General features: G+C 45.4%; 1 protein-coding gene across 1 annotated transcript; it reads left to right on the top strand.

The window, feature by feature from the left end:
• The first annotated feature begins 492 nt into the window (after positions 1-492).
• LOC311372538 (rap guanine nucleotide exchange factor 6-like) lies at positions 493-10823 on the top strand. The gene is made up of 5 exons (XM_084489533.1): positions 493-1040; positions 4870-5110; positions 7970-8137; positions 8547-8762; positions 10118-10823. The coding sequence occupies exons 1-5, from the start codon at positions 533-535 to the stop codon at positions 10359-10361; spliced, it is 1377 nt and encodes a 458-aa protein (XP_084345659.1). The 5' UTR covers positions 493-532; the 3' UTR covers positions 10362-10823.
• Positions 10824-11147: the final 324 nt, after the last annotated feature.

The following is an 11147-nucleotide window of genomic DNA, read 5'->3' as shown; positions in this document are numbered from 1 at the left end:
TCTCTCTCTCTCTCTCTCTCTCTCTCTCTCTCTCTCTCTCTCTCTCTCTCTCTCTCTCTCTCTCTCTCTCTCTCTCTCTCTCTCTCTCTCTCTCTCTCTCTCTCTGTGGTGTGGCGGGGCGGGGCAGTCCTCACTGATATAGGTTAGCGTGCCAAGCCTCCTGAATTGAACGCGAGTCAAAAGGACACCCATCTTTTCTCTGCGATATGATCACTTAGTGTCAGCTGTAACTGTTGAACTTCCATAATGGTTTACTTTTCAAACATGTGTGTGCAATAGAATCTGCAATCTGACCAATCAATTCAACATCCAGTTGTTCCAGATCGAGGTCAGAGTGAGAAGGAAGAGTGGTAAATGTAGCTGACCAATTCAGTAAATATTTATACAAATAACAATAAATGACCATGTTTACATATTGGGTTAATCTTGAATGCCATTTGCTATATCCAACTGCATTGTGTACATATGTGCGTGTGGCTGATGCTTGTTCAGCCATCTATTAATACCCTATACTTCTACAACCCCATCATGGATGAGTTTCATCCATGCCTTCTCCTCCTATAATAGCAAAGATTTGCATCTGTTTTCTCTCTGCAATCGCTTTTTTCGGGCTCCCCAACCTTTTTGTGCTCCTTGTTTCAGAAATGATTCTTCATGTTTCATAAATAAAGAAACTGCTCCCAAAGCGCTTGATATTATTAAAACAAGAATTCAGTGTTTTGAGTCGGATCCCATTGACCTCAGTGTTGCAATGCTCTGCTGCAGAAGAGGTTCTCGTCTCCCCGCCACCCCCTTTGCCTACTTGCTAATCTTCCTCATCATCAGCCGCGCCCCCTCTTACCTGCCCAGCCGTCATTCATATGGTCTCTTCCCCCTCCGCAGTGACGGTGGTGTGGGCCAGTCCCAGGACGACAGCATCGTGGGCACCAAGCAGTGCCGACACAGCGTGGCCATCATGCCCATCCCCGGGAGCCTGTCCTCCAGCAGCCCCGACCTGCTGCAGCCCGCCTCCAGCGTGCTGGACTTCTCCAACCCTGCAGGTGAGAAGGGAGGGAGGGAGGGAGGGAGGGAGGGAGGGGGATGCTGATGTTGAATCCTGAATCCCCGACATTGATGGCATAAAGGCACGTTCATGTGATTTTTATTTTCTTCAAAGCAAAATGCTGACAGTTTATTCCTCTGCAATTGTACATGCAGTTCAGTACATACAGTGCATGCGCCTGTCCAGCCATATAGTGTGGTATGATCCGCAATACCATGACCGAATCACCTGACCTTATTATGCACATCAGCCACAGAGTTGAGTTGCAACTCGCACACACACACACACACACACACCCGCGTGCAGCAAAACGCACACCTGCGGGCAGCGAAATGTGCACTCAACGAATCACGTGTGCAGCGAAATGCACGCACACACGCACGCACGCACGCAGCAAAACGCACACACATCCACGAGCACAGCAAAATGCACACACGCGTGCAAACACACGTGCAATTGAGGTCAATTAGATTGATTTCATTCAGCCAGGGTTCATGCTGGCCAGGTTCCAGAGGTGGTGGAGCTAGTTAGGGGGCATTGCATTTGCTGGCCAGGTTTCAGAGGTGGTGGAGCTAGTTAGGGCACTGCCGGCCAGGTTTCAGAGGTGGTGGAGCTAGTTAGGGCACTGCTGGCCAGGTTTCAGAGGTGGTGGAGCTGGCCTGGTGCTGCTAAGCCTGTTCCCCCAGGTATTGGAGCTAGCCGGGGTCTAGCTGTCTGCCAGAGTGTGGGTGCTGACCAGGCGCTGCATTATTAAACCTCTTTAAGTTGAGGTTTCCTCCACTCTCCTGCTGCTCTGGTCTTTACATGGGATACCGCAATGGATCCGTTCGGCTCTACACTGGACGGAGCTCGATAGTCGCCAACATTTCCTTAGCTGAGGAGAGAGATTAGAAGAGTCAGATTTACAATAGCGTGGCATGTTGCATGTTTTTATATATTTCTAAAACTTGCTGCTTCCCGTATTGGTTTAGTATTGGGAAATACGAAACTGTAAAGCATCCTTACTGTGAAACTAAATAATTTTCTACAGCTCAATGTCTAATTGGGAGATAATTGGGAGCTATTGTCCACATGTGAACGTTAATATAAAGAACTGAACCCATAAGAGAACTTTTTCTCTTTCATGGTGATTCATGGATGTGTTTTTTCTAGCAGCGCATTCTATGGCATTGATGGATTATTCTCCTCTTAACACAGGATCCTCTGCATTGCAGAGCATGGGATATGATCTGGAAAACCTGGTCATATTGTGCAAAATGCTACCTCATAGCCTTGGTAAGGCTATGAGGCATTACTAAAATGAAAAAAGCATAGAAAAATATAATGAAATATCACTGTGTGTGTGTGTGTGTGTGTGTGTGTGTGTGTGTGTGTGTGTGTGTGTGTGTGTGTGTGTGTGTGTGTGTGTGTGTGTGTGTGTGTGTGTGTGTGTGTGTGTGTGTGTGTGTGTGTGTGATCCTGTGCTTGGTACATAGCAAGCCAATTTAAACGTCTTGTCATCATTGTAACACATTTGTATCTTCTATGCATCTCTTTCACTCTCTCTCTCTGTCTCTTGTATCGCTCTCTCCTCCCTGCCTAACCCTGATCTATTGCAGTGATTTCAAGACACACAGTCTTGTTGGTGTAATCACTTTAATATAAAGAAATCAAAAACTCTACATCTTTCCATTTAATCATTTTTTTTGTGTTCCCCGCACGCACACACACACACACACACACACACACACACACACACACACACACACACACACACACACACACACACACACACACACACACACACACACACACACACACACTTCTCATGTGTCATGAGACACATGAGTCATGTGTCATGTGTCATGTGTCGTCTCATGTGTTCTCTATCTGTTCTTTTTTCCCGTCGCTTGCCAAGCCTTGGGACTCTACTGTAAGTACCTCAACCCTCCCAGAGCTTTTTGGGAGGATCTTCCGTTGTAACTGTAAATGTATGTCTTTCCAGATAGCTGTCCACTCTTAAGCCATGGTATTTGTAATACAAGCTTCTTTCAATGATGAAGATTCACATTTGTGTGCGTGTGAGATATAATTCCTCAGCACTAGTGCGCTACCTTGTTCCACTCCCACCTCGTCTCCCCTACGGGGCCGTCAGGACCCTGTCTCCTCCACTCAAGTGCCCCCCCCCCCCCCCCCCCCCCCCCATCTGCTCATACCAGCTGATTTATCTCTGTCTCAGTGATGGAGCGAGCGGGAAAAGCGTTGGCAGGGAGACAGGGAGAGGAGGCGGTGGTGCAGCATGTGGGGAGCGGAACAGGAGGCGCGTTGTTGTAGACTTCAGAGTGCTGCGTCGGCAAAAAGCTCTCGATGGGAATCCGACCCTAACCAAGACAGCAAACACTGTTATTTTCCCCTGTTATGAATTATCTTTATATTAGCATATGATTAATTTATATGAATATCATTTTATCTTGGTAACCTTTCAGAAAGTTATATTATTATTATTATTATATTATTATGTTATATAACTTTCTGGTGGCCTGAAGCTTATTGGATGTTTGGCGTTTATATTCGCATTCCGTCGAGGCACAGCCCCTGTACATATGTCAGCGAACGTTGGTGTATAAATATAATTGTGTCTTCTAGGGTAATGTCAAGATGGAAAATTCCTTGCCTTCCAGGATGCTAAAAGTAGCATAACCCCTGGCTAGCATTTAGTTTTGATCATGTGCTTTCCACTGCTGTACATTTCCCCTGTCAGTTCTCTGACCGTATCTCTATTTCACTATCACTTCCTCTCTGTTTCCATGATTGAGACACTTTCAGAATACAGTACTCTGTGTGTACTGTGTCAGTCAAGAGCAGTTTGACCACAATAGGCACCAGTTTACAAATAAGACAAAAAGCTAACTGAAAGGCAGTGTTTTATGCGAGTGGCCATCCGGATACATACAAGGACAGATCAAATCCAGATTTACCTTTGGGTTACTTCCCTAACCTGGTTCTCGAAGTAACATTAGTGGTCTGTCTCACTGTGGGACGAGCCCCCTGGCAGATTCTCTACAGTCCAGTCCTGAGGTGATTGTGACATCAGTGTTGAACACACCCCTGTGTCAGGGATCGTTATTCAAACAAGCACACCTCATCTCACTTTGCCCAAGCAGGAAGGGAGCGGTCTGGGGAGTCATCTCACTCAGGTAACTCAGAGAACCAGCTGACGAAAATAACCTCAAAGTTAAAGGTATTCCTCCAAAGGGCTAACTTGGCCTGCTTACCATCGGCAGAGGCTCTTTTAATGTGGTGACCAAAACTAGGGCACGGCTTTCACTCATCTTACGGGTTTGAGATAACCCATAGGTGTATATTGATTACTAATCATTTCTGGTGCGGTGTTGCCATAGTGTGGTTGTATCCAACACTGGTGTCACTTATGTGTATAAGTACCAAACACACACAAACACCACATATTTCCTTTGACCAGCCCATAGCTTTTGAACAGCCCATAGCTCCAAGTGGAACGAGTGCACACCACACGTTGCCCATCCCACATAAACCCTCTCTCTGGGATAAGTTTGCTTTCTGAGGGTTTTCTTGTCCAGCCTACATTTAATAGGTAATTGCAAACAGGATGCACACGTTGGGAATTATTGTGAGCCATGGTGGCGAACAAGGTCCTTTGTGGGCCACTAGATGAAGCAGACATGTATATCTGTTATTCTTCTTAGTATGGTCTGAAAATGGATTCCTCATCACAGTCACACAGGCATCCATGTGCACAGGCTTACAGAGGTTCCCTGCCCCTCCATCCATCCATCCATCCATTGAGCCCTCTCCTTCTCTGCCCGCAGACATCCCCGACCAGGTGATCCGCGTGTTCAAGGCGGACCAGCAGAGCTGCTACATCATCATCAGCAAGGACACCACGGCCAAGGACGTGGTGTCCCACACGGTCAACGAGTTCGGCCTGCTGGCCTCGCCCGAGACCTACTCCCTGTGCGAGGTGTCGGTCAGCCCCGAGGGCGTCATCAAGCAGCGGCGGCTGCCCGACCAGCTCTCCAAGCTGGCCGACCGCATCCAGCTCAACGGCAGGTAAGGAGGCTCAGACATTCAGCTTGAAGAGTCATTCAGCTTGAAAACCATCACAGCATGCCCTCTTTGTTGGAGGAGCTAATAGAAAAAAAGTTGAAGTGCTGTACAGCCCAGTTGAAAACAAAACTGTTTTTGGAACCCTGGGTTGGGATTCATCATGACATGATGTACAACGTAATGTTGTTGTAACCATGGTCACAATTATCACTATAAACTAAATATTTCTAGCATATATATATATATATATATATATATATATATATTAGTAGTTTTGATTGGCCGAATTAGGCCTTTTGAAGACCAGTCTAGAACAGTTCCAGTGTGTTCCTCTGCAAATTGTTCCAGCAGAAGGTCTGTGCTTGAACCATGTTTGGTTTGCATTTAATATTGGTTACAAATACAGTTTTCAGTCGGCAAATTGTAGCCATCCCATCATCTGGGATTCATAATACTGTTGCTTCGGCTCTACACAATCAAATATGTGTTTGCTATGGTGGAACACTATTTTGCGTTCATTCATTTTCCACAATATTTCTCCAATGACAATGTAGCAATTAAGTGGGGTTCAGTAGGGGTCACCGATGATACATATATATATATGTCAATTAAACAAGAGAGTTTCTCTCTCCTGGGGGACATGCATCCCTCTCCAAAGGGCTGTGTTCCTATCAGGCCAGCCTCCCCTTGGCCTCTGTTCACACACATCCCAACTAGGTTACCATGAATATTTGATCGCCCCCTCAACCCCTCCTCCACTTCCTCTTACCCCACAGTCACATACATGATGCACAGTGTACATGATGCACACGTGTACATGATGCACATGTGTACATGATGCACACGTGTACATGATGCACGCACACAGACATAAGACCCATGCAGTCAAGATGCAGATGCACCATACTTACACATGCACTCGCAGGTCACATCATTTACATGTGATGCATTGGACCATATTTTATGCACTCACGCCTCCTCTTTCTCCCTCTTTGTTGTGTTTCTCTACACCTCGACATTCCCTTTCCCTTACTCTGCCCGCCACCATGTACCACTGTGAGAAGGTCGGGATCATGCTGACAGCTGCTTCGTACACTTCTCTCAAACCCACTTAGAGCAGGGTGATTACTTGGATACACACACACACATGCGCAAAGGTTTACAGGAACACACACAATCTCACAAATTGCTAGATATGTGTACAAATGCACACATCCGGGTTAATGAACACACGCTTCAAAAAAACCTGCTTTCCTATCCGGTGGAAGTAGCTGAGTGTTGCTGCCCTGTCATTGCTGCCTGGTCTGACCGGCACCGCTTTTCCATTACCGTAGCTCTTCCCTCTCCCCTTCACTCTCCTCCTGCTGTTTGTACTCGTTCTCTCCTTTCCTTCCTTCAGGAGGACTGAATCTGCCCCCCTTGGTTTTTGGCACACAGTGTTATGTAACATTACTTTTAAAAGTAGCTTGTTATGTGGCAAGAGAACTGCCATTCAAAAGTTACTTGTTAAGGTGGTGTAACCAACTGGGCAAAGTGACTTGCAAATCGAATGCCTTACTAGTTAGAACAAAAAAGTAATGTGAGTTACTCAATAACACAGTACTTTGTAGTACGATACAATGATCAGGAACCACATTCTATAGATGCACATTTAATAGCTAGCGCAAGGGGGGAGATTTATTGCTTTGTCTTCTCTTTTTAGGCATAACTTTTTTTTTCTCCCCTAGTCAGTCCATGATATAATTTTCCATAACTTCAAGTATACCTCTTGTCTGCAGTGGTGATACAAATGCTAGCTAAAATAACACCAATAACACCAATTGGAGAGAGGAAGGGAGCTATCTCTAGCTGCAAGGGTAATTAATAATTATTTCCCCCTCTCTTTCACATCTCTATGTAAGTGTGGTCTGTGTGTGTGTGTGTGTTTTTGGTTCTGCCTGTGTGTCTCAGTCCTGTCCATCTGTGTCTCTATCTCTCTTTACGTCTCTTCGTTTATCTTTGCTGGCTCTCTCCACCCCTCTAGGGAACTGTAGATACATGAGGATTATCTATCACTGGTGTCATAACTGCACTCATCCAAACTTCAGCCGTATACTGGAAATGTGCCCTTTTAGGATGAAGGCAGGAGATTTATCGTGTTCTGAAATAACACAATAAATCTCAAATGGGAGCAGATTGAGAGAGATATGCAAAAGACATGCATAGATTAGATTGCAAGTTATGTCCCTCTATATTATAAACTGGTGGGATAAACCGTTTTCTAAATGGTCAAAGAAAATGTTTTTGCAGCCTTAAGCAAAATATAACCTAAACATATAACATTGCATAAATGGTATTACTAAACAATAATTCAAACAAACAAGCCCTTCTTACATGTCCTATCTTTTTTTTTTAAATAAAAAGAATCCCCATGCATCCCCTCTTGAACATATGATATTACACTGGACTGATCACGTCAGCTCATGTCATGTTTAAATGTGCAATTACCCTGCCACACGTGTCTACGTTTATAAGACACAGCCATTGTGCAGGGAGATATACTTCACATGTGAAGATAGTATACTGGACTCGATCACCATACCCATGCTTATCCTGTGCAATATGCCAGCATCTGAACCACTTATAATTACATTCATGTCATTGCTGATTCCTACCCTCCTGTTATCCGGTTTAATATTTCTCCATATCTAAAAAACACTATTCCTGTTGTTCTCCTGCTTGAGCAGAGCCCGTGTGACACACCATGTCCCTTGAGGAAATAACAAAATACTCTGGAATCTTTAAAAGGCTAGCTCTGAGAGAAGCTGCCAGGTGTCACCAGGTCTGCCTGCCCCCCCCCCCCCCCCCCCCGCGCCCCTACAGGTACTACCTGAAGAACAACATGGACACGGAGACCCTGTGCTCGGATGAGGACGCCCAGGACCTCCTGCGGGAGAGCCAGATCAGCCTGCTGCAGCTCAGCACGGTGGAGGTGGCGGCGCAGCTCTCCATGAGGGACTTCGAGCTCTTCAGGAACATCGCCTCCACCGAGTAGGTGGACACCTGGAGACATTCGTCCAACCCAGACGTATATACAAAAAAACCGCATGCATCTGTCCGTGATAGAAGCATCTGTGTGCCTCCACCGAGTAGGTGGACAAACACACACAGACGCATGTGTTGTTGTATAAACGTCTGGGTTGGATGCATGTTTTGGATGAATGTTTCCATGTGTTTTTGCATAAATGTTTGGGTTGGATAAATGTTTTTAATAGAACACGTTTCCCAACTCTAATCCAAAATACATAGAAAACACAAGACGCTTCACAAACATGGTTACTAATAACAGAAGAAGAATTATTTTGTGCAAATGGATCCAAAAACCCAGACCTCTTTATCCCCATCATGTCAAAGACATTGTTGTCTGTGAACCCGCCCTGCTTCCCTCCGTGGTCACCAGGTACGTGGACGACCTGTTCAAGCTGGACTCGCGCTCCGGCAGCGGCCACCTGAAGCAGTTTGAGGAGGTGATCAACCAGGAGACCTTCTGGGTCGCCACAGAGATCCTGAAGGAAGGCAACGCGCTGAAGAGGATGAAGACCATCAAGCACTTCATCAAGATTGCCCTGCACTGCCGGGAGTGCAAGAACTTCAACTCCATGTTTGCGATCATCAGGTGTGTGTGTGTGTGTGTGTGTGTGTGTGTGTGTGTGTGTGTGTGTGTGTGTGTGTGTGTGTGTGTGTGTGTGTGTGTGTGTGTGTGTGTGTGTGTGTGTGTGTGTGTGTGTGTGTTCCAAATAAATCTTTTTGTCTTTGTGTATTCGTTGTTACAGTGTCAGATCCATTTCTAAATAGTTGACAAGCGAACAACTGTTATGTCATTAAAAGGACCAGAAATGTGGTTCCACTGCCAAATATGGGCAGACATGGTCTTGTCAAATTCAAGGTCTAGTTTGTGTGCTAGTTTCTCTGTATCTCTCTCTCTCTTTGCGTCACTCTCTTACTCTCTCGCTCTCTCATTACGTCAGCTTACTGATGATGAGCCACTGCAACTCTGATTCCCCCTGGTGACTATGTTGGAGGGTTATATGTTGATATAATTAATTCTCTGTGTGGCTTCTAAGATGGCTGCTAAATTAAACCGAGCATGCCACCGTGTCACTGTGTGTGTGTATTCACAACCAAAATGATCAAATGGAAAGATGTAGAGTTTTTTCTTGTGCGTGTCGATGTGCTTACATAAGTATATGAGTGTGTATTAGAATAAATCCAAAGGTTCTGCGTTTTGTATTTAGAGCAGAGGGAGTCGGGATGTACATTGCAGGCAAACATCTTCTGACAATATAACTCTCAATTAGACATTTGTAAAAGGTCAGAATATTGATGTGTTTTCTGCTTTCACTCCTCTCCAAGACAAGAGTGCTGTGAGGACAAAAATCGAAGGCAATAATTTGACCGCTAATGCGAATCGACACGACACTTCACAAACAAACATCGCTGTAGGAATTGTTTGATCGCTTTTTTTGCCTCATTTAGAGGTTTAAAGTACAATATGTACTGTTGACACAGTGAAGAGTGTTAAAAATGGCTTCCGCAGTCAATTTTGCTATGTCCAGTAACCCAGGAGTATCACTCGAGGACCCCACTCTGAGCTGGGGCAAGGAATGATTAAGTCTGCCCTCATACTCTCAAGAACATTAGCAGCATAGTGATCGTCTGCCGAGTGACCCTTAAATGACCCAAGGACAGCAAGAGCCTCTGTTTCCTCATAGCTCACAGCAGGCCAGCACATGGACTCTGACCTTGTAGTGTGTGTGTGTGTGTGTGTGTGTGTGTGTGTGTGTGTGTGTGTGTGTGTGTGTGTGTGTGTGTGTGTGTGTGTGTGTGTGTGTGTGTGTGTGTGTGTGTGTTATATTGATGAAGAGTGTGCGTGTGTGTTGCTTACGCGTGTTCATGTTAGACAAAAGTACTTTAGCTACAATTAACTTTTCTCTCTTCTCTCACCCCCCCCCCCCCCCATTCTGGAACCAGCGGCCTGAACCTGGCTCCAGTGGCCCGTCTCCGGGCGTCCTGGGAGAAGCTGCCCAGTAAGTACGAGAAGCTGTTCACCGACGTCCAGGACGTGTTCGACCCGTCGCGGAACATGGCCAAGTACCGCAACGTGCTGAGCAGCCAGAGCATGCAGCCGCCCATCATCCCCCTGTTCCCCGTGGTCAAGAAGGACCTCACCTTCCTGCACGAGGGTAAGGTGGCCTCTCTTGTCCTCTTCAATTGAGTGAGCGTTTCCCATGGGCCTGGTTTCCTCCTGGTCTTTGGTGGTGGGGTTTCATGGTTATAGTGACACTTGAGGAAAATGACGTGAATGTACTTTTCTTAATATATATGGTAACACTTTACAATAAGGGTACATTAATTAACCATTCATTAGTTAATGCAGTAATAAGCATTAACTAACAATGAAGTAACAGTTGATTAACCGTTATCTAAACATGATTATAAAACGGGTGGCTTAAATCAAGCAATCTGATTCAGTATCACTCCGCGCCTAACTTGAACTGTTTATTTATATATAAAAGCGATAGCATAGTTCACTGAAGCCTAAAACTATGTTGATTGCTGGAGAGGGTGGAAATGTTGTAAAGCAATAGGCACACTGTGAGTGAACTCGATAGTAGGCTAAATTGCCGGCGAACCAAGCTACCGTCTCTAGCCTAGCCTTCTCTCTGAAGGACGCTACAGTGTGTTGCATAGCAACCGCTGTACACTTTGCAGGCAGCCAGGAGGGACTACTTTTTTGTATTTGTTAAAAAAAAAAAGCGTAATCATGAGGCATTCATGACTCATTATACCACAGTTAAGGGGGTCGCCGTCCCTCCGCTGCGTCGTGATCTATTGCTTAAATATAGCCTGATTGTAATGTTTTTGCAAATATATATCATGCGAATATATTCTGTTGTCTGACAAATGGCCATATTTGGGGACTTCCTAGTGAAAAAAGAACACCAATCAAATCTCTTTTAACAAGACTGGAAAGCGGATGCCTCTTTTCGTACATCGTGAC

Source organism: Micromesistius poutassou (assembly GCF_964030765.1).
Source record: "Micromesistius poutassou genome assembly, contig: SCAFFOLD_6279, whole genome shotgun sequence".
NCBI lineage: Eukaryota > Metazoa > Chordata > Actinopteri > Gadiformes > Gadidae > Micromesistius > Micromesistius poutassou.
This window is presented reverse-complemented; position numbering and strand designations above follow the sequence as displayed.